Here is a 23480-nt window from a genome sequence, read left to right as displayed (position 1 = left end):
TTTATTTGGTGGGTGTTTTACGCCGCACTCAACAATGTTTCACTTATACGACCATCCGCAGGTTGCTGTAGACCGTTCCGCGTACATGTACGAACGGAGAGGAAGACAGCATGAGCTGGACTTGGTGTTCTTTATATCAGAGACTATAAAATCAGCCGTCAGTATGCTTAAAGCTAAAAGAGTAAGGAAAACCATCCCTCCTGACAAGTTACACATCAAGTAGTCTGTGGAATCTGTATTAGAGAGAGGGCAACACCAACCCTCCCGAGAAGCTACACACCATGTAATGTGTGGACCCAGTATTATGGAGAGGGGAAAACCAGCCCTTCCGAGAAGACACACATCAGGTAATGTGTTGACCCGGTATTAAAGAGAGGAAAACCATTTTTCCAGAAAAGTCACACATAACGTACAATGTGTGGACATGGCATTAGAGAGGGAAAGCCATCTCTCCTGAGAAGTTACACATCAGGTAATCAGGTAATGTGTGAACCCGGTATTAGAGAGAGGGGAAAACCAGCTCTCCGGAGAAGACACACATCAGGTCAAGTGTGGACCAAGTGTCAGAGAGTCAGGAAACCTATCACACCTGAGAAGACACACATCAGGTAATATTCGCACAAGGCATCAGACAGACAGGAAACCCATCACAGCTTAAAAGATACACATCATATAACATAACGACAAGGTGTGACAGAGAGGAAACCACCCACACCTAAATAGATACACATCAGATCATATACCGACAAGTTATCAGACAGAGAGGAAACCAGCACTACTGAGAAGATACCCATCAGGTAGCTTGAACATGTTGATTGTGAAATTGGTATATGTATAACTTAGTGTAAAAATGCTACATAGCGTGCATGATGTATTACTACATCTCATTGACAGTGTAATTCAACCATTGAAACGACGGCTACACATTACACAATCACTTATTTTTATTAAGCATACGTTTCAGAAGTGTGAACACAAAAGGCAGATAATGGCAAAACATCACCGAATCATACATGAACACAACAACAACTCACATCAAAATAACAGCAAGGTGATAAAATTGTGCAGTGACCTCATAATCTTGACCACAGGTTGTCATAGCAACAGTACTGGGGATAAAGCCACTTCCTCAAGTAAATCAACAACACGCCAGACTTTCACATTTGCAAAGTTCAGAGATCAAAGAAGCCAGACTTTCACATTTGCAAAGTTCAGAGATCAAAGAAATCAAAGATGATTGGCAGCTGATTTTACATAGATACATTGTTGTGTGTTTTACTGAAAATACATGTATGGGAACTCAAAAACACCGAGACAAAGTCACAGAAGACAACAGAAGCCCTTTGGATACATGATTTGAGCTGCACATCAAGTTGGAGACCAAAGCTGGTTTTGGAGGTTAAACCTAAAGAGAGGATTAAGCATGAGTTGGTCTGCAGCTCTGGGTGAAGTTAATTAAACATAACAAGGAGGCAGCCCATGTTGTAGTTATTCATACATGTATGCAATAAAAGAGAACCAACGTTAATACATGTACAAGAAAAATTGATTACATTTATAAAAGAAAAAGTGTGGACAGGATCTGAATTTAAAAAACAAATGAAAAGTGATGTAATAATGATACTTTAATTATTTTATCAAGCTAAGGACATGCAAGCAAGAAAAAAAATATATTCTGAATAAACTGCAACATAATCAATGTTTTTAGAAACTATGTATTAGAAAATATCACAATGTGGGCCTAATGCTTACAGGACAGTGAATACAATAATACATGTCACATGTCATATCACACACTTACATGTAAAATTCATTATAAGGAAAAAAAGTCATATCAATAAAATATATCTGTGGTATCCTTCCTTATATTTCTTATCCTAATTGTTCAACCTTCCTCATATTGCTTACCCTAAGTTTTTGCAGCCTACCTCATATTGCTTACTCTAACTCTGCAACCTCTTCAGCCACCTCTTTAACCGATAATTGGAAATATTGTCAGAGAACTACAGAGTGTAGATAAATAATTGGCACAGTTTTTTGAAGCTTACATATTGAGTGACACAAACAAATCATTTTAGCATCACTTTCATAAAAAAATGTATGCACAGATTCCAGTAAACACTTTTAGAGGCTAAAAAGGTTAACTATTTAGTACATAATAAGTTAAGTGTTTTTAAACACAGTTTTATTACAGTTTGGATTAATACCAACTGGCATTTATTCATCAAAAAAACTTTTTAGTAACTAAAACATAAGTGTTTATTATAGAAAACAATGTTGTTTACATAGTAATGTGGTAGATGTATTCAATAAACACAAATAGTCCAGTACATGTCACTGTGTTTATAGTGAAGATAAAAATCTGATAAACAGCTTAAAATGTTTACTATTGTTAACATGTGAGATACACAAACTATGCCCAGATCACGCCCAGGTGTTTAAAACGCTAATGTTTGAATAAACTGAGTTGAAAAACAGAGAAACATACAGAAAACGAGAAACTTATGGCCAACAACGGCATCCTAAAAACAGTCTTTGTTCAGCATGGGATTAACCTCATCATGGAGACAAAATAGGGTCAATGGACAGGGAATTTTTCTACATTCTGAGTAATGAAACTTCTATTATAAGAAAAATACCCTTTCAAGTAGGGTTCTTTATTTGAGGGCTGGTCGGATTGCACTCAAAGGTTTTATTTAATAATGGCCCACAGGTTATGTTTTTCTTTCATTTTTATTGGAAACTTACATCCAAGTTACATAACACAACCAAGATGACTACATGTAGCTTATCCAACCAACCTGTTCTAGCCAATTCTGCATCAGAGGCCAGGTGCCAAAGACTCTACCTGTACCCGACAACGTGATCTTTTTCTTTGTTGTCGCTAGTTATGTAATACCTTTCAGCCAGAAAGGTAAAATTTTAATCACTCTCAAACCCATTATAAATTATTGTTTAGTTCTCTCAAAAAACATCGCTGGTGTCATTTAAAACAGAATTATCTGGTGTAACGTGCTGCAACAACAACGTCAATCTGATCTGATCTGATCTGTTTTTACGATTTAATCTGAAACCACTCCTGGATTATGACATACCGGCCCGATCATGATAAGAAAAATAATTTTCTATACCTTTATTCACTTTCTCAGAAATGTATTTACATGAACTTCGAAAGCGGCTGTTTTTAGCAGTTAGATCCGCCCCTAAAAAGAGTAGATTTGACAAAGTGTAACCCAAATTTATGCAGACTATTGATTTTTAATTTTTACAGGGTTTTTTGTCACAAATTTACATCCTACTACATGTACCATGTTGACTATATGTATTGTCATGTATAAACTGTGACCTGTTTTGCTCAGTGACACTCCTGATAATGCTGATTTACAAGTCACCATTACTAAAATAAAACTACCCAGTCATTATCTACATGTATTTTGTCTGGAAGAAAACTGACACTGATGCTCAGGACAAGTCAGAAAGACTGTGTACAACTACACCAAGCTGTGAGCTTGTGACAGATCACTGACCGCTTTGCAGAAGAAGCTATACATAGTGAATTAGCCTCACTATTGTCATTAACTAAAACATCTATGTGCAAATTGGTCAGTTTGTTTAAAAAAAAACCCTAATTAAACAGCATTAAAACCTAATTTCAACAAATTATAACATGCTGGAAAGATGTAATGAATAATTACCCGATGGTCAGGAAGTGTTTATCATATCACAGAGAACTTGAGGTAGAGTTGCAGAGTCCCCCGTTACCAGACGAGCAGACACAGATCCAGACCAGACAAACACAACCCATGGCACGAGAGGCTCTGTGACGACAACATCACTGACTGTGTACATTACCTGGTTGTTGTCACAGTCCAGGACTGTCAGTGACTGGTCATCACAGTCCAGGTACACACCCAGGTGATGAGGTCGTGTGTAACGTCTGTACTGTTGATAGTCAGGTTTTACCTCACCACCACCGAGACTATAACACTCGACCTCATCACCAGAGTACTCCATCTCAATGTACCAGGAGTTACCGCCATCATCTGTCATACCCCTCATACCACAGCTCTCCTGTGTCACTCCTACACAACAGTTACAGCCATGTGAACAGGTGATCTGCACCTCCCAGTAGTACCTGCCCGTCTGGTAACGCCCGTCTGTCACAGCTCTCCACCACCCCCAGGACAAGTCCTTAGCCTTTACCACCGAGCGGCTGCCAGTGATTCTCAGCTTTCTGTCGTCTGTCTCTGTGAATCTCAGCGTCGGCTCTGCAAAAACACAACAGAAGCATCATAAACAACAGCAAACCATAAACACACGCTTTAAGACTGAGGTGTAAATACCTGTACACATATCGTGGTTTTACTTTCTGAACACACTCTCTGGGAATAAAATGACATATATTGCTGACACGAATGTAATTTATACACATCATTTTCAGCCAGTTTGAAAGAGATGAGCTTCGACAAGAACTGGACCCATCACTAAATGAAGGGTACGACATAGACCAAGTACTAGGTTAAAATACAGACTTTAAGTGCTCTAATTTGTTTGAAACTTGAATAATACCTTCCTCTATCCGACACATGATTTTAGTTGTCAGTTATGGCACATTTATGCACACAATTCACTGTGAAGCCGTAGTACGCCTGTTGGCATTCGTGGAGTAACAAGCTATGGAAGCTGGATGTGTAGTAAGGGAGGTAACTCGCCACACATAACTTGCCAAGTGACTTTCTTTGGCACAATACCTCAAAGGCTATTTAATCTAACAGAATTATTAGTAGTAATCAAGTATTGGATTAAATTTTCTGCAGTAATTTACAAAAAGAAAACTGTTAAATATTTGAACATTTAAAAAAATGGCCTATATATATATATATATATATATATATATATATATATATATATATATATATATATATATGTCTTCTTGTCTTCATAGAGTGTCCACTTCGGGACCGGTAGATCCAGGATCAATCCTTGAACGAGTCACACCTAAGACTTTAAAAGAGGAAGTTGCAACTTCCTCACTTGGCATTCAGCATGAAGGGGATAGTGCAACAACTGGTAGACCTGTATCAGTATAATGGCTCGGGCGGGGCGGCTTACTTGCCTTCGGTAAGTCGTCTCAGTGAAGCAGCACTAGATAAAAGAGCTGTGGAAATCCGTCCTGCAACAAGGAGGCACATTACGCGTACATGCTCCCTAAGGATTCCTTCGTCATCATTGAAAAATTGTTGAGTACAACGTTAAACCCCAAACCCTCACTCACGCAAGCACTCTGTACACCTCACATTAGTTTGTGTCTTATGTACACATCCTACTGTACAGCTCACATTAGTTTGTGTTTTCTGTAAACACCCTACTGTATACCTCACATTAGTTTGTATCTTCTGTGCACACCCTACTGCACACCTCACATTAGTTTGTGTTTTCTGTGCACACCCTACTGTATGCCTCACATTAGTGTGTGTCTTCTGTGCACACCCTACTGTATGCCTTACATTAGTGTGCATCTTCTGTGCACACCCTACTGTATGTCTCACATTATCACATTAGTTTATATTCTTTGTGCTTACCTCAGTATATATCTCACATTAGTTTGTACCTGTTTTGGCTCACATTAGTTTGTCTTTTCTGTGCCCACACTAACGCAAACCTCAAATTAGTTTGTGTCTGTTCTGAGCATCTTAATTAATGCCGGAAATAAGTTTATGTTTGTGCACACCCTAATGCATACCTTACATTAGTTTGTGTCTTCTGTGTACACCCTATTGTACACTGCATTACTCTGTGTCTTTTGCCCACACCCTACTGTAAGCCTGACATCAGTTTCTCCTTTGTTCACACCCTAATGTACACCTCACACTGTCTGTGCTCTTTGTAAACTCTTCTCATTCTTGTTACTCCTGGAATACTGTTCTTTTTCTGGGTGCGCCCTGCTTTGTTACAGCTCATATCGGTTTGTTTTCTTCTTAATACCGTCTGTTTTGCACACACACAGCTGTGGGCCTTCCCCACTTTGTATTTGTGTCTTTGATGCACATACTAGTGTAAACCCTAAAGTCATTTATGTCCTCTGAGCACACCCTGCTGTATACCTTTTATACATATAAGAACCTACTTGTAACATGTAGGGGTGACATTTGTCCATCAACTGCTGCTTCTAAGTCCTGACGTTCTTGCACTGTCTCTTTTACAGTCACCTGTCTAGGAACAACTTGGTCATGTTGTATAGAATCTAGAAGCTTCTTTCTGCTGACCTCATGTTTCTCCAGATCTGCTCTTATCTGATTCAGCTGGTCATCAGTTCTGTGAGAAGAGAAGAGAAAACAAAGAGACACAGTCGTGTGGTAATCCTGTGTACCGCACAGTTATGAAAATGTCATGATATACCTAGCAGGTTACGTCTGATTTGTCTGAGCAAATGTATGTTTGAACACTAGATATATTTTACACTTGGGTTATGTTTTGAACAACTACAGTGCTGGTACTCAGTGTTACAGAAACACATCTGCTGACATGTTCACATGTATAACAAACCTAGAGAGGTATAACATATTTATACATACGTTTTGGTGAAGTCCGTGGAAACCTGTCAACAAACACATTTGAGCATACATATAAAATCATGTAACAATGATAACCGAAACAAAGATTCCTTACCTACCCTATTCCCTCTAAAATCTGGGGAACCTGGCCTGCTCATTTTAGCTTATATATATATGTAATCCTGGCAGCATATTTATGAAAACAATAGCCTATAAAAAAATTTAGGTTTGAATGAAATATACTTGAGCATAAAACAAGGATGATGTTTAGCCGTTGTGTTAATGGCTTATCAACTATAAGTCTGAACCTTCTGATCCCGGTAAATCAACTGTTTTGGGCTACAAAAGTCAAAACAGGAGCAGGCATCATCATCCGGATGACTGAAAATTGGGACAACATATTGAGCCAAAACATGATGGTTTGTTTGATAGATGTTTTATGTTGTGCTCAATATATTTTTCTTATATGATGGCGTTCAGCATTGTGGTTTGAGGAAACTGGGCAGAGCCCAGGGGGACACCAAATGAGATATGGTTGTCTATATACAATTTGTACCTTGGCTAATTTATTGTTTTAAACACTGATAAGGACTTTATTACTGTTCGTATTCACACGTCGTTTTCGAAAAACATCAAACAACGTACTCTATTTTAATATTACATATACAGGATTGTCGTGTTGTTTATTAGTCTAATTGCACAGCGGTAACATTTATGGGTAGAAAAACAGACAGCGACCAGATAGAACCACTGAACAAAGCAAAGCAGTTGAACCCTGGAAATAAAAATTCACCAGACCTGGCAGCATGAGATGGATTTGAACACCTGATCACTGTTCATTAGTGTCATTGTATGAGGCCCATCACAGGTTCAATAATGTGACAATGGTAAATGAGATGCCTCTGTGTACGTACACAACATACATATCACATTTGTTTACAACTGAGCGGTCAGAGCCACGATATCTACAGCCCACACATGTAAGAAAACTTTGTATGTTCTCTGAAGCTGACAAATAATTGACAGGTCGTCCTGTGTGGTTAGTTGAAAAGTATTTAACTGGAGTTGAGGTAGCTGAACCAATGTTAGAGATTGTGCATGACTGACTTACCTGTAAAAACTCGACGTCCAATGACGCTACTAAATCCTTGGAAGCCTGTACCATCCTCTCCATTTTCTGAGCCTGTAGCTGGAAATGTTTGAGTATAGCGCTACACTCCACACTCCACTGTGAATAGCGGATTTCTATGCCATCTAAGGACTGTTGTTTCCAGGCGTGTGAGGATTCCAAGGCTGCACAATAAGCCCTTTCTACCTCTTCAATGTGAAGTTCCTTGTTTTCCTGCCAAACAGAAACAACATTTATTACCTCATCCAGACTATTGCGGGTGTGTTCAAGAAATTATACATGCTTGTGTAACAGAGTGGAATATAAGCACCACACAAATGGGTCAACATTGTTTTTTCTGGCTGGAGGGAATTTTCCTTTAATCTAGTGGCGTACATACACATGTAAGTTTCGACTCAGAAACGTTGTTGGTTCAACATCGCAAATGGTGCTCCGGGCAGGGTGAGATGGTGTAGCCTTTATGTGGTGAAGGCCACCAGTGGTTGGTTCAAACACAAACTCTAAACCCCATCACATATGTGGAGTAGGTATATACAATGTAGATATTATGACAGCGTATGATCGGCGATGATGTATCTACTGAAGTTGCCTGAGGAGGGCATATCGCGCGTGTGTCACTAAGAAAAAAGTTGTAATTATGATATAATAGTCTGGTTAGATAAACCAGAAAGAGGTAAATAGACTCGTCCCTCATGCAAATGAACTCCTGCAGTAGTCCGTGCATTACCATGTTTAAGTTCTTGTTAAAAGTTGTCGCTGTTCGGGTTTAACTGTTCAATTGAAAATGTACATATATCATATGTGACAGAATAGAGATTTATCTAGCCTAGATAATTGACAGCTGTATGTTTCCTGGATTTGTGAATGATAGCAATAGTCTAGATACTCAAAACGACTCACCAAGTATGCAATAAATCACAAGTTGACCAAGTGTCATCAAAATACCAACCAGTATCTTATTGTGCAGCCTCGTAACTCCTGACAGTGATTCTTTGGTTTCTTTTAGCACTTTCTCCAGTTCACCACTCTTGTTTAAAACAGCTGGCTGTAATGGAAACAACGCTACATTACAAAATCCGCCATTCAAACGACTCATTACAGTACAAGACAAACAGCCCCATTCTTCACTATAGATTAAAGACTTTGGGTCAACATATAGTTCCAAGTCATGATATATTTAGTTTGATTATCGACTTATATACTAGCATGGTACACGATTTGGAGAGTGATTTTAAGTCATTTGCTTAGAATATTTCTTGTGTCTTTCTCACATCATTTATAACTGTTTACTACAGTTCTCTTTGCTCCTCTTTTTCAAGGTAATCTTGTACTTTGTACAATTTCTTAGTTTTTCATGGTTCGTGTCAATTGTTGATTTGGGAATTGACCTTACTATTAATGACACAGAACATCCATTTTGGTCGATGGCTGATATACGAATGTCTTTTTCGCATAACCTTGTCATTCTCAGCTGCAGATGGTATATCCCGCATAGCATGTCCCGGATGCTCAACCACACACCCCACACAGATCACCATCCGACACGGTTCACAGTACATCATGAACGGCTGACCATGTCTCGCACATGACGCTTGCTGAGTTGATTGTTCGTCCCTGCTGCTGGTCTGTCGCTGTGTGGTTTCCTGAGAGAGGTACTCCAGGGAGGAAATCAGCCGGTGACGTTTCATAGCCCCCCTCATGGGATGAAGAGAAACCAGACAGTCTTTACAATACAGTAAACAACAGTCGGTACAAAACTTGACAGCTTTAGCCTGATTATCCTCCTCACACAGAGAACAACATGGGGTATCATCCTCAAACTTCACAGCAGAAGAGAACCTCTCCACTATTTCTGCCAGATGAAAGTTGTGAGGCAGGCCAGCCACACCTTCTCTCCCCAGACTGGTTGGTGTCCGACATACAGGGCATGAGATCAGCTGGTGAACACCCTCACTCCCCGTGGAGACCTCATCTGTCTGTCCAGGTTTAGATTTGTCAGCATACACACCAATACACTCTCTACAAAAACTGTGCTGACAAGGTAACATTACTGGTTTGCGGAATGTTTCCACACATATCGGACATGTGAGGACTGCTTCACGATTTTCCTTGCTTTCAGCCATTACACCCTCGGTTTTTCACTGAAATAAAACCAGCAAATTACTTAAACTGGTACCAATACAGATCCTCCATTAACGAAAATATAAAATTTCAACACAGTACACCGTCTCCATCTGCAGTTCAGTGCATATTCCTCTCTTCCAACAACATATGGGGTACAGTATTTTTTGTCGCTATTGCTGAAGAAGCATTGCTATACATGTTACATGAGAGTTTGAGCACCTCGATTCCCTGAGTGGAAATAACTGCTCAGTTAGACATTGACGATTCTAGCATTTATCATGTATAAGAGACAATTTTTTACAGCTCCAGCCATGAAAAGCAGATTTGTGTGTAAAAACAAGAGTCTGCTGATTTAAAGGTAAGACCAGCCAAATTGCAAACATCTTCAACAGAAATGGTGGGGCTTCAGGTATAAGATAATTGGTTCAAACATCTGGACTATGGAAAGGAGCTTAACTGTACATGATAATGGAGTCAAGTGTCTGGACTACAGTGGTTGTCAGTAGAACAGGACACTATGTGATAATGGGGTGGAATGTCTAAAGTTTCTCTATCTGAGAAAATTGTGACGGGTCAAACTCTGCCACCTTCCAGTGTTTTATTGTGTTATTGTTAGGAATACAAAGACAACTTATCAGCCTGAACAGGAGATCCGTAAGCTATAGGCTGTAGAAGTAGGTTAGTATCTGTTAAAACTCACACAGGCAGCCCTATCTAATCTATACCAGTTCTATACTAGTCCTGTATGTGGGTATACCACCGTCCCGACGGGCGAAGCTGTGTCAAGTTACGCCTTCCATTATCCGTGATCAGTAGGCGAGGCTGTAATGTCTGCTGTGTGTGGCGTTAATACTACACGTAGTCACTTCATGCTTACATATACATCTGGGTGTTTATAACATATACATCATAACGGGAAGGTCGCTTATATACAAGTTTGTTTGTTTTTTTTTTTGCATTTGTTTCAGGCAGGCAAACGTTGTAAACAAAGAAACAAACAAAAATTAGGTTCTTCTGGCACCGCCAGTAATCGATCATTTGCATAACTCTGTATAACGCCTTACCATCGCCCTGTATATTTAGTGACAAGATCGACACAATTAACAATATCAGCCACAATTAGATGTTTTCTATGAGATGGAAATATAATGACTGCGCATCCACAGTGTTAGAGTTTCACCCACAGGCTGAGGGTAGAGTCTATATAAAGACACGCCCTAGTCGTATGTCTAGTTTGTGTCGATTTGACGTCGACCACCCAACTAAATACTGCCGGTAACACGACCGAGTAAAGACAATTCCCTCACCTGATAGAAACATCCAGCCATAACAATAGGCATACTCGATCTTACAGGACTTACCTGTTGACACAAATCCCACCGTGTTTCACAACTTCACAAAATGGCGCAGTCTGAAATGGAAAAGAGAACAATATTCGGAATCCACATCAAACAGCCTTTGAGATGATTTTCATTCTCCAACATTCCAACAATGAAAGAAAGAAGATGAAAATAAAAATGATAATCAACGTGCCATTATTATTCTTGCACGCAGATGTTTATATGATATAAAAGATATGCACAAAGTTTTCAGGGAAATGGGTGCAATACTTTAGCAGAGTTGCACGGAGATGAAAATCTATTATTGCACTATACATGTACGTGCACGTAGCTCAGCAAGGGCTTTTACGAAATTAATTACCTGATTGTAATTAATCTTAAACATGCACAAATTTAGATCAATAGGAAAGACATGGAAATAGTTTCAATGCTTCAGGAAGAGTTGCATCGACAAAATCTAAATACATGGAAAAGTACTATTAAGACAAGTCCTAAATGGGGCTAATTATGAAAATAATGACGAGTGCCACTAAACCTAAGAATGCACAAGTTCAGATGACAGGTAAGATCGATGTATGAAAAGTTTCATCAAACATCGTCAAAACCAGTGCAGCTGTTTGGGAGGAGATGAGAGGACAAAATTGTACCTGCAGACACATGGACAGGCAGGACGATTCAAGTATACCCCATCTCAACCACTCGCCATAATTTCCTTAGGGGGGTGGGGGTGGGGGGATAAAAAGAAGTTTGAAAAAACTGTTTGCATACAATGTATATATTAATGCAAGAAAGGTACCCACCTGCAGTACACTGCTAATGAAGTTTCCTTAAATTATAAGGCACAGTGGGTAAGGTACATGTAATACAATAATACGTCAGCAGATCAGTCACACAAATGGGCTGTGGGGGTTTCTCTCTGTAATTCAAGGAGTTCTAGGTGTGTAAGGCATTTATTCAGGTAGTGTTTGACTTACACAATGGAAGTAGGTCACTCATAACTCTCGGAAGCAAAGAACTGGTACAGACCTGTTCAGCATGTATTGACTAACAGCCAACAAGAACATGTATAGGCTTGTCAGGTGTTATGAATTAAAACTGCTGCAGTTATACATAGACTGGAGAAATGCACTGGCTGCTGAGTGCAGGTAAAAATTTAAATATAAAATATGACTTAATACCAGTATTGCCTAAAACACTTTCGAAACAACTGTCCAAAAGACAAGGAGAGCACCGGATGGGAAGTTTTGCTGGCGTTAAAGCATGGATGAATTTAGTAAAGAAATTTAGACTATCTCAATCCTTATCATTTAGGCCTACAAGTCTTGACACTCATCGAAGTAGTTCTTTAATAATTCCTGAGCTTATATTTAAGAACTGATTTTTAAATTTGTCATTGGTCGTGGGTTTCCCCCGGGCTCTGCCCGGTTTCGTCCGACCATAATGCTGGTCGCCGTTGTATAGGTGAAATATTCTTGAGTACGGCGTAAAACACCAACGATTTATTAAGCAATGGCTTGGGTAGGTCACAAAATTTGAGCGTCTGCACAGACATTTGCGCAGCCAGCTGATTCCAGAACTTCGGAAACCATGCCTCAGGCCCTCAAGATGTCTTAACTAACAGGTTTCCGATTTAAAAGTAAGTCTCGGGAATTGGAGGCTAAAAATAATTACACTTGTGTGCGATATCGTTTGCCGATGGAATTATAGTGCATAGCGTTGTTTTATTCGACAGTAAATTAAAAATACGGAAAAAATACTTTACAAAGGACATTTTTAGGCATGGCGCTAGGTACTGCGGTTTCACAGAGAGATGGCCAACGTTCCGAGAGGCATGAATGAGCGCCAATCGATAAAACGCTAGCTAGGACTCTGTGACCTTCCCACCTATGGCTGGAGAGGAAGCCAGCGTGAGTTGGGCTTAAACTCACAGCGACCGCATTGGTGAGAAGTTCGAAAGTCATTTCGCCGCGCTGACAACAAGATTAAGAGACACTGATATAATATCCATCTCAGATTATTTATGTTATGTTACCAAAACCATCTCTTCAAAAAAGTGGACAATCTGTCATTGGAGTTCTTATAAGACCAGACAATGCCGAACATTGTTTTATCATTAGAACTATAAGATGACATCACACGCCTCGGACCCAGCTTTAAACAAATGTGGTTGATGGGAGATTTCAACTTTCATTATATTTGCTAAGATAAGTGATTACATTGACACAGAGGACTCGTTGACTGATTATGACTGATAATGTTGCTATTATATGAGTTGATTAATGATATGTTTGATACCGGGGTTATACCTGAAAGTTGGATAATTGGGATTGTCAGGCCGATTTACAAAAACAAGAGCGACCTAGCTGAACCACATAATTATCACCCTGTGACAATTTTAAGCTGTATGGGTTATATGTCTACTGCAATTGTTAAAACAGACTCTGGCGGAGAGTGGGTTTAAGAAACAATACTCTACCGTGGATAATACTTTGTTTGAAACTGATTAATTTAAATTATTTTCTTAGTTACAAGAAAGGTTCTATTGTACACTTATAGATTTCCCTACAGTATTTGATAAAGTTTGGAAGGATGGGTTGTGAGATAAACTATGCAAAACTATACGAAATAACGGGGACATGTTTGACTCGTATCAAAAACATGTACAGCTCAATTAAACCCTGCATATGGGATGAAAAGAAAAGCAGAAGTAATTTTTTTTATTTGCCAGTTCGGGGTAAGACAAGGTGACAAATTGTCACCGCTACTGTTTTCTTTAAATCTGAATGATCTGGATGATTTTATTTTGTCACGCTTGGCATTAGGATGAAAGCAGATATAAAAAGATGTTGTGGATCCTGGTATTGTATTTAATTTTACTGGATAATACATTAATGCCAGGAAACAGCTAATCATCCAGGTGTCAAGTGCTCTTACATAAAAAGTAACTTCTTTATCGATCCTTATTGATCCAGAAATTACCTTTTATTAATAAGACTATCCAACCAATCCTTTTCATGGCTGTAAAGTCTGTTGATCGGAATCTTTAATCTTAATCGAAAGCTTTTTCTTAAATTTTTATCAAATAAATTATCAATTTAAAGTCTTAATATGCAGACTATACTATTTAAAGGGAACTTGGTGTCTTTCCTTTGTATATCCGAGTTTACGAGCGCAATGCTGCCTTTTTAGTTACGAATTGCGGAAGGACGAGAAAGTAAGATATCATACTTAAAGTAAAAGAAAGCTAAAATATGAAGTAAGGTTCATCACACAGACAACTGAAAACTATGCGAAAAAATACTTTTATTTATTCTTTCAGATTTTTTTAGGAGTGTTGAAAGGTATTTAAATATTTGGTTACATGAGCTTTACTGACGATATCTAAGAAATCTCGCGTCACATCACTTTTTTTCTTGATGTTTACCAGAACAAAGGAATTTTTGGCAACACTATTTTAGTTATTTTTTATTTTAACATTAAGTGTTGTGATTTGAAATGTTGAAAAAAACTTCCCGTGACGTAAGGGTTCCTAAACTCTGATAGTATGGTCCATGAAGCTCCCCCCAGAACCCCTGTTCTATTTAAACGCCTTTAAGTCTTTACAATAAATGAAAATATATTTATGCACTGTTTTAAGTGGTTTATTAAGTAATACCTACTTCGATTTTAGAGGAATTTTCGTGAAGAAAATCAGAAGAAAACATAAAAATGATTCCTTATTCACATGAAAGAGCGACTTATTGCCACTATGGTCTTTGATATATATACTATTTTATTTTCAGGAGAAAAATGGTATATGAAAATATTTTTGTATGGTGGGTAATTGGGATCACATTTTGGTATTTATCATTTTTGTATAATAATGTTCTGAATAAGAATCTGTTGCATGTCCAATAAATTTGTTTCAATGTAAATTTGTTGTTTATAGACAAACACAGGCTTTAAATCTGAATTATAATAATTTTTATGGGTATATTAAACATGTAAATATGATCAAAATCCAGGTTGGGCATATTTGTTAGCAGAAAAGACCAAAGTTTAGTGCAAAGATGTTTATTAAACATGTGTCACATCCTGGTTTATAACGTTATTACACAAAGACTATACATGTATTTGCGAAAAGGTGGCCCCAAATACTCACCATACAAGAACCATTTTCAGGTGTCTCTGAAAGAAAAATCGGAAAAAATATTGAAGACCACATTTACGACTAAGTTTTGGTACGCTTTCATCTGAACTGTTTTTGTTTTCTCTAGCTTTAAATATAACACAAATGGTCCGTTAATACACCATAACCATTCTATTAGACAAACAGAATATTGTGTTGAATATGACATAATAATAACAACAGATAACATAATAATAATAACAGAATGCATTCTAGCATCTCTCACACAACAGACTCCCTGTTAAATGTAAGATTATTTTTTCATTGTATTAACTCAGTACATTAGAACTACTGAAGAACTTTTGTATCATCGTTTTTCTTTCTTCTTCTATTTTATTCCTTGTAAGCTAACAAAATGAATGAATAAAGTGAATTGAATTGAAGAAGAGGAAGCCAGCGAGGAAGCTGGAATAATGGAATCCTCCATGGTTATCACACAAAATGCTGAAGTTTGCGGTACTCACCCAGATAAATGGTTATCCAGAAACGCGCTGCTATACGCACAATCACCATCGTTACAAAATAACAGTCCAAGGTAATATTGCAAAGGTGCCTACATGTCTGCCATGTTGATTGTTACTACCATGGAAACATCATACATGTGAACGAATGTACCAAGTCTTAGAGAAAAGCCGTTGAAAATAAGTCTATTCTTGAGATAAAAAGCATGTTTGGGCATACCAGAGAGGAAATAATTCTTGCCGTCTGTTGCTTTGCTTACCCTCCTCGCTTTATAATAAACGGTCAAACTTGACAAAGTGCATAGGCCATGACATCCGAGAAGATTCTCCAAATAAACTGCAACTGTATACATATACAAGCAGGCGTATTACACCGGAAGGCTTCTTCTAAACCTAATAACATTATTCGTTACATAAATTGGTATTGGGCACACAGGTTGGGAGATCTTTTCTTTTAGTTCTTTAGTGGGCATCCGTTGGAATTCACCATATAGCCAAAATAAACTTCATAACGTAAGGCTCTGTCAGGTGGACTTAAAGGAAGTACATGTATTTATTAAAGTCAATATACATGTCTCGCATGGTTGAAGTCTCATACATACAACGAGGGGTAGCAACTGTATCTCATTTCTGGATCTTTAGAATAGACCCGCGCAAGCCAATTCAATGTTATATAAGGTACGGCTCGGATATCTCTTCACACATATAAACTTCTATCTCTAAAGTTCACACTGGAAACAAAACGTTAGAGAAGCCAGTAAGATACAAATACGCATGCCAAAGGGGCTTCCATCCCCCCAATGATCTCTCAAGAACAGACAAAACGGTTTCCATCCCAGCAATGCTTTTTTCATGACAGACAAAGCAGCTTTCATTCGCTTCATGCTATTTCCAGGTCAGAAAAAGTGATTTCCATTCCTTACAATGTTCTTTCCAGATCAGATGTTCATTCCAGGTTAAGCAAAGAGCCTTTTATTCCTTCCAAATCCTCTTTCCAGAACAGACAAAGTGGCTTCCATCCCCTCTAATGCTCATTCCAGGACAGATTAAGTTACTTGCACGCCCCCCTCCCGACTCAAGGCTCTTTCCACGTCAGACAATGTGACTTCCGTACCATCCAACGCTCCCCTAAGATCAAACAAAGCTATTTTAACAACTGCAGAAAGAACTATTCGTAAGACGTGGACAAATCCAAAAGTCCAAAATTATACCCTGGTACGCCAATGACCATGGTGAAGTCATCAATGACCGTAAAAGCCAGTATAAACCATTGTCCTAGATCGCCGATTTCTTAAATCCAAAAACCACCCTTCTTGACAGAAGTTTGTTTTGTGACGTAAAAATATCTGGAACATAGTCAACACATTCAACAAACGTTAACATTATTAAAGGCTTTCGGGGCCTCCGTGGCTCAGTTGGTTAGCGCGCTAGCGCAGCGTAGTGACCCAGGAGTCTCTCACCAATGCGGTGGCTGCGAGTTTAAGTCCAGCTCATGCTGGTTTCCTCTCCGGTCGTACGTGGGAAGGTCTGCCAGCAACCTGCGTATGGTCGTGGTTTTCCTCCGGACTCTGCTCGGTTTCCACTCACCGTAATGCTGGCCGCCGTCGTATAAGTGAAATATTCTTGAGTACGGCGTAAAACACCAATCAAATAAATCAATAAAATAAATATTAAAGGCTTTCGATATTTAGGGAGACGATCTGTTTTACTAACTTTATGTTGATTTTTGGTAAGGTCTTAACTGGGTTCGGTGTAATGACACGGTGTATTTCTTGAAATTGACTCCAACACCGGGTTGAATATAAGGCTTTATGAACTTTAATGCACATAGAAACACTACAATTGACCTGATGCACGCATACATACACGGACTACAAATCCGGGAATGAAAACAGCTTTAAATGTAGACAGCGATAGCCCATTGCAATACCTATCAAACATACATACATGTTGTTACATTGGCACAAAGGCAAGATGATGTTCTACATAAACCCTATCATTACAATACATAAAAATTGAAAAAAAAAACATGAAATACACGAAACAACAACCCCGAAGGAACCCAGCCAGGCAACGCAAGCAACGGACAACAAAACACAACAAAGCAAAAAAATATGAAACACATCTACATTCACGAAAGGAAATCAACGCCGCTCCTTTCCATTATGAGAAAATAAACAGGTCGACAGAAGAATTACATGTAGAGTCCGACACCAGCTGCATCATCGCCACGTATTATACCTTCTCAAACAAGATCAGGTTCCTCATGCGCCGGGACACTATTATACGACCTTTTAAATCCACTTCTAAGTAACATTTGTAAGCATCACTAGCCTAGTCTCCTGACATCTGTATGACTTCACCTGCAACCTGAGCCTGAAATGCGTACGACGCACCACCCCTCCGAAAACTATGCTTAGAAAATATGCTAGCATTATAACCTGCTGTAGACAAACACAGACGACGAACACGCAGATACGACATGTATGTCACAGGACGAAATGTATTCTTATGAGGCAGAGAAAACAGAGCCATATCAGGATCGCCACAACTGTACATAGACCTCGTAGTCCTGAAGGAAGCTACCTGGCATAAAGCAGATCCCGGTTTTGCAACCAGGGGAAACCTTAACTCCCGCTAACAAAACTGAATAGTTTTAGACCTCTTCATAAATAACATTAGATAATCATCGGTCATATGCACTTTCTGCAAGACTAACTGTTTGCTAAAGTCAGACTTAGCCAAACTAACCGGTACCAAATTAGAATTTCTGGCCATACCAAAAAGGCGAAGATAAACATTTTAATTCTCGAAGTAGTTACCTTAGTTTAATAACCTCAAGACTGGGAGCTACCCACCCTAACAAAATATGCATAGCAGGAACTCCACTGAGATAATTATGTATAGACGCAACAGACTCGAAAGAACGACTCACAAATTGGGCGTACACACATGTTGTAAGTCTCCATTATGATCTCTCTCACTACACAAATCTATCAAATGTCAGGTCAAAATAGTTTCAGAGCTTGACAGAAAACAACCAAATCCCGTAATATATCTACATTCTTCACAGCCAGGAAAGATAGCCTGTGCCAAAAAGTTGTGCTGCAGGCTTGTCAGGACTGTTGTGTGCAGAACTGAACAAGCATTACAATAGCATGCAGCTCCACAGAACCCTATTCACTAGCTGCCAACCCATTCATGTGTACTTAACTCTAACAATCAGGCATGCACGCCGCAATCAAGGCCCTAGGAGTTAAGGCCCCCGGGTGTAACAATTAGACGTTTTTAATGCGTTGAAAATAGACCTATGTTCTTCACGTGAACAGTATTACTGCAGCCAGCTTGTTTATAGCCAAATCGTTTAGCTTTGAAGAGGGACGACACAGGAGCCGTGTCACAGGCTCGATTTTCGTCAGATTCTCCCTCCAGTGTGAGGTAACTTTAAACATAAATGAAACTAACTTCCGTCGTCTTCATATCACCAATCTGTGTACATTTATATGAGAAACATTTATTGATGAGAGATGTAGATATTTTTGTTGAAATCGAAAGTGACTGTGTTCCCGTCGTTTCAAATTAGTCTAATGGCTGTTTCCGTTATTAAGCACCAGTCTACTTACTCCGTTCTAATAAACCTGTAACTGTAATCTATAAATATCTTATCATGATATATCGTTTTTGATAGCACATGTTTTGTCGTCCACCTTTCTGGATTAATACCTCCGTCGCCACAATAGCTGCATTCCATGCAGTTATTATTAGCAGGCCGCTATGTTTTGACTCTGAATAACATAAAGTTGTCCGTCATTTCATGGCAGGAATATCTTTATAATTTTTATACAATTTTATTTTTTAAATTTTATAATCTTAATACTGTCTGGGGAAGAGTTAGGCATAACGGACCCATGGGAGAAACCGACCTTTGTCCCACATTTTATACCATTCGTCGTACCGTTTTTATGGGCGGTCAAAATTTTGATCGCCTTTGATCTATGGTAAGCCTGTTTTTACCCCGGTGCTCACAGATTTTGTGTGTGTCTTTCATTGCAAAGTTGCACTAGTTTCCACGACAATTTCATCAACCGAAGTGGGAAGGGGCAAAACGGCACACTGGCTCGTTTTGCCCCGATCCAAGGCCCATTTTGGCTTTTTACCTGATATTCTCAATTAAATACCGTAATTTAGGCAAACACTTTCTACTCTATTCAAGAATAAATACCAATTTGAAAACAACAATCATAGCAAATCAGAGGAAACATGGAGAAACCCGTTATTTATTTAAACGTATATGATGTATAATGGTTGAAATTTATAAAGAGTCTATCATGTACACTTTCACAGCAGCCTCAAATGGTAGTTTACGATGACAAATGATGGAGTTTAGGTGACCTTCCTCACACTTGCATGACTTCGTACTGCAAGCAACTCTTATAAACCAACAATTTGAACTTTTTGTCAATTGGAGTCTTTCTATTTCTTTCTAACAACTGTTGTTTTATACATTAATATTAAGTATGCTTTCTAGTTAATCTTCATCTGCTAATTAAATGTGAAAACGTTTATGGAAAACACTGCATATAGAAGTGAAAAAAAAAATGATATTTGTGCCTTTTCCACACCGGTATGCATGTGTTAGTCTACCATAGCAGTTGTACAGTTGTCTATATCATTCGTAGCTCTGAATATTACACGATGTGAGTTAGAAATAGTTTGTTTATCTCATGTTTTAACTAACAGAGTAAAAAGCGTAATGCCAGTGCAGAGTTACGTGTAAAAAGGGAGATTTTTCTTTGGTGAGCTTTTTTCTCACCTACTGGCGCAACCGTGGACATGTGATGTTCCTGGCTATGTTAATAATGAGAGTCTACGTAGTCTATTATAACATGATCGTTTGTACACTAACCATGGAACTACTGAAACTCGCGCCTGTGCCTCCAGAATTAGCTAGTCTGTTATACTGCACTAACCTTCCCCCCCCCCCCCCCCCCCAATGGATACAATTTTTAACAATGATTTTGCTGTGTTGTGTTATGATATACATACATCTACCGCCAGGCGCGCTGTATTTATTTCATTCCCATGCTTTAGCTCTGAATATCTTGATGATTAACGTCTATGTAACATAAATACTTAGCGAACTTCGTTTTTCCTGATTTTGTAGCTTTTCACCTCAACACCTCGTCATCTGGCGCTCATCATGTCTTCATTCCATCAAGAAATCATATCATCCTACACAAGGAAAGAGTCGTGGGTTAACTAAATTCTTCCCTTCCCCGCTCATAGGAAGTTAGGCAGTACATGACCTATGGTTTTATCATTTACGATTCCGCCAGGAAATCATGCTTTATAAGGTTTTTTTTTTAAGCCCAACACAGGAGTTTAAAGCCCAGACTTGCTGCTTTTAGAACCTCACCGGTGGAGAGTTATAAATTATACACATTTATTTGGTGGGTGTTTTACGCCGCGCTCAACAATGTTTCACTTATACGACCATCCGCAGGTTGCTGTAGACCGTTCCGCGTACATGTACGAACGGAGAGGAAGCCAGCATGAGCTGGACTTGGCGTTCTTTATATCAGAGACTATAAAATCAGCCGTCAGTATGCTTAAAGCTAAAAGAGTGAGGAAAACCATCCCTCCTGAGAAGTTACACATCAAGTAGTGTGTGGAATCTGTATTAGAGAGAGGGCAACACCAACCCTCCCGAGAAGCTACACACCATGTAATGTGTGGACCCGGTATTATGGAGAGGGGAAAACCAGCCCTTCCGAGAAGTTACACACCATGTAATGTGTGGACCCGGTATTGGAAGAAAGCAAAACCATCTCTCCTGAGAAGACACACATCAGGTAATGTGTTGACCCGGTATTAAAGAGAGGAAAACCATTTTTCCAGAAAAGTCACACATAACGTACAATGTGTGGACATGGCATTAGAGAGGGAAAGCCATCTCTCCTGAGAAGTTACACATCAGGTAATCAGGTAATGTGTGAACCCGGTATTAGAGAGAGGGGAAAACCAGCTCTCCGGAGAAGACACACATCAGGTCAAGTGTGGACCAAGTGTCAGAGAGTCAGGAAACCTATCACACCTGAGAAGACACACATCAGGTAATATTCGCACAAGGTATCAGACAGACAGGAAACCCATCACAGCTGAAAAGATACACATCATATAACATACGGACAAGTTGTCACACAGAGGAAACCAACCACACCTAAATAGATACACATCAGATCATATAATGACAAGTTATCAGACAGAGAGGAAACCAGCACTACTGAGAAGATACCCATCAGGTAGCTTGAACATGTTGATTGTGAAATTGGTATATGTATAACTTAGTGTAAAAATGCTACATAGCCTGCATGATTTTTCTGTATGTATTACTACATCTCATTGACAGTGTAATTCAACCATTCAAACGACGGCTACACATTACACAATCACTTATTTTTATTAAGCATACGTTTCAGAAGTGTGAACACAAAAGGCAGATAATGGCAAAACATCACCGAATCATACATGAATACAACAACAACTCACATCAAAATAACAGCAAGCTGATAAAATGGTGCAGTGACCTCATAATCTTGACCACAGGTTGTCCTAGCAACAGTACTGGGGATAAAGCCACTTCCTCAAGTAAATCAGCAACATGCCAGACTTTCACATTTGCAAAGTTCAGAGATCAAAGAAGCCAGACTTTCACATTTGCAAAGTTCAGAGATCAAAGAAATCAAAGATGATTTGGCAGCTGATTTTACATAGATACATTGTTGTGTGTTTTACTGAAAATACATGTATGGGAATTCAAAAACACCCAGACAAACTCACAGATGACAACAGAAACCCTTCGGATACATGATTTGAGCTGCACATCAAGTTGGAGACCAAAGCTGGTTTTGAAGGTTAAACCTAAAGAGAGGATTACGCATGAGTTGGTCTGCAGCTCTGGGTGAAGTTAATTAAACATAACAAGGAGGCAGCTCATGTTGTAGTTATTCATACATGTATGCAATAAAAGAGAGTCAACGTTAATACACGTACAAGAAAAATTGATTACATTTATAAAAGAAAAAGTGTGGACAGGATCTGAATTTAAAAAACAAATGAAAAGTGATGTAATAATGATACTTTAATTATTTTATCAAGCTAAGGACATGCAAGCAAGAAAAAAAAATATATTCTGAATAAACTGCAACATAATCAATGTTTTTAGAAACTATGTATTAGAAAATATCACAATGTGGGCCTAATGCTTACAGGACAGTGAATACAATAATACATGTCACATGTCATATCACAGCACTTACAAGTAAAATTTATTTAAAGGAAAAAAAGTCATATCCATAAAATATATCTGTGGTATCCTTCCTTATATTTCTTATCCTAATTGTTCAACCTTCCTCATATTGCTTACCCTAAGTTTTTCAGCCTACCTCATACTGCTTACTCTAACTCTGCAACCTCTTCAGCCAACTCTTTAACCGATAATTTAAAATATTGTCAGAGAACTACAGAGTGTAGATAAATAATTGACACAGTTTTATGAAGCTTACATCTTGAGAGACACAAACTAATCATTTTAGCATCATTTTCACAATAAATATATGCAAAGATTCCAGAAAACACTTTTACAGGCTAAAAAGGTTAACGATTTACAGTACATCATAAAAATAAGTGTTTTTAAACACAGTT

General features: G+C 38.6%; 2 protein-coding genes across 3 annotated transcripts in view; both read right to left on the bottom strand.

The window, feature by feature from the left end:
- LOC135462654 (probable E3 ubiquitin-protein ligase MID2) overlaps positions 1-23480 on the bottom strand; it is a 117146-nt gene that overhangs the window by 48577 nt on the left and 45089 nt on the right. The window lies entirely within an intron of this gene.
- Positions 6372-11011, bottom strand: LOC135463124 (probable E3 ubiquitin-protein ligase MID2). The gene is made up of 5 exons (XM_064740445.1): positions 10992-11011; positions 9141-9824; positions 8633-8728; positions 7666-7896; positions 6372-6598 (listed from the first exon to the last, which is right to left on the bottom strand). Exons 2-5 carry the CDS (start codon positions 9804-9806, stop codon positions 6566-6568), a joined length of 1026 nt encoding a protein of 341 aa, XP_064596515.1. The 5' UTR covers positions 9807-9824; positions 10992-11011; the 3' UTR covers positions 6372-6565.

Source organism: Liolophura sinensis, chromosome 2, assembly GCF_032854445.1.
Source record: "Liolophura sinensis isolate JHLJ2023 chromosome 2, CUHK_Ljap_v2, whole genome shotgun sequence".
Taxonomy (NCBI): domain Eukaryota; kingdom Metazoa; phylum Mollusca; class Polyplacophora; order Chitonida; family Chitonidae; genus Liolophura; species Liolophura sinensis.
Note: the sequence above shows the minus strand (reverse complement) of the source record. Positions and strands in the feature narration are given on the sequence as shown.

Coding starts and splice junctions, on each gene's coding strand:
- LOC135463124 (XM_064740445.1), bottom strand. CDS start 9,806: ATGGCTGAAAGCAAGGAAAATCGTGAAGCAGTCCTCACATGTCCGATA. Junction 7,897..8,632: donor GGCTGCACAATAAGATACTG/GTTGGTATTTTG, acceptor TCTGTTTGGCAG/GAAAACAAGGAACTTCACAT. Junction 6,599..7,665: donor TGGACGTCGAGTTTTTACAG/GTAAGTCAGTCA, acceptor GTTTGTTGACAG/GTTTCCACGGACTTCACCAA.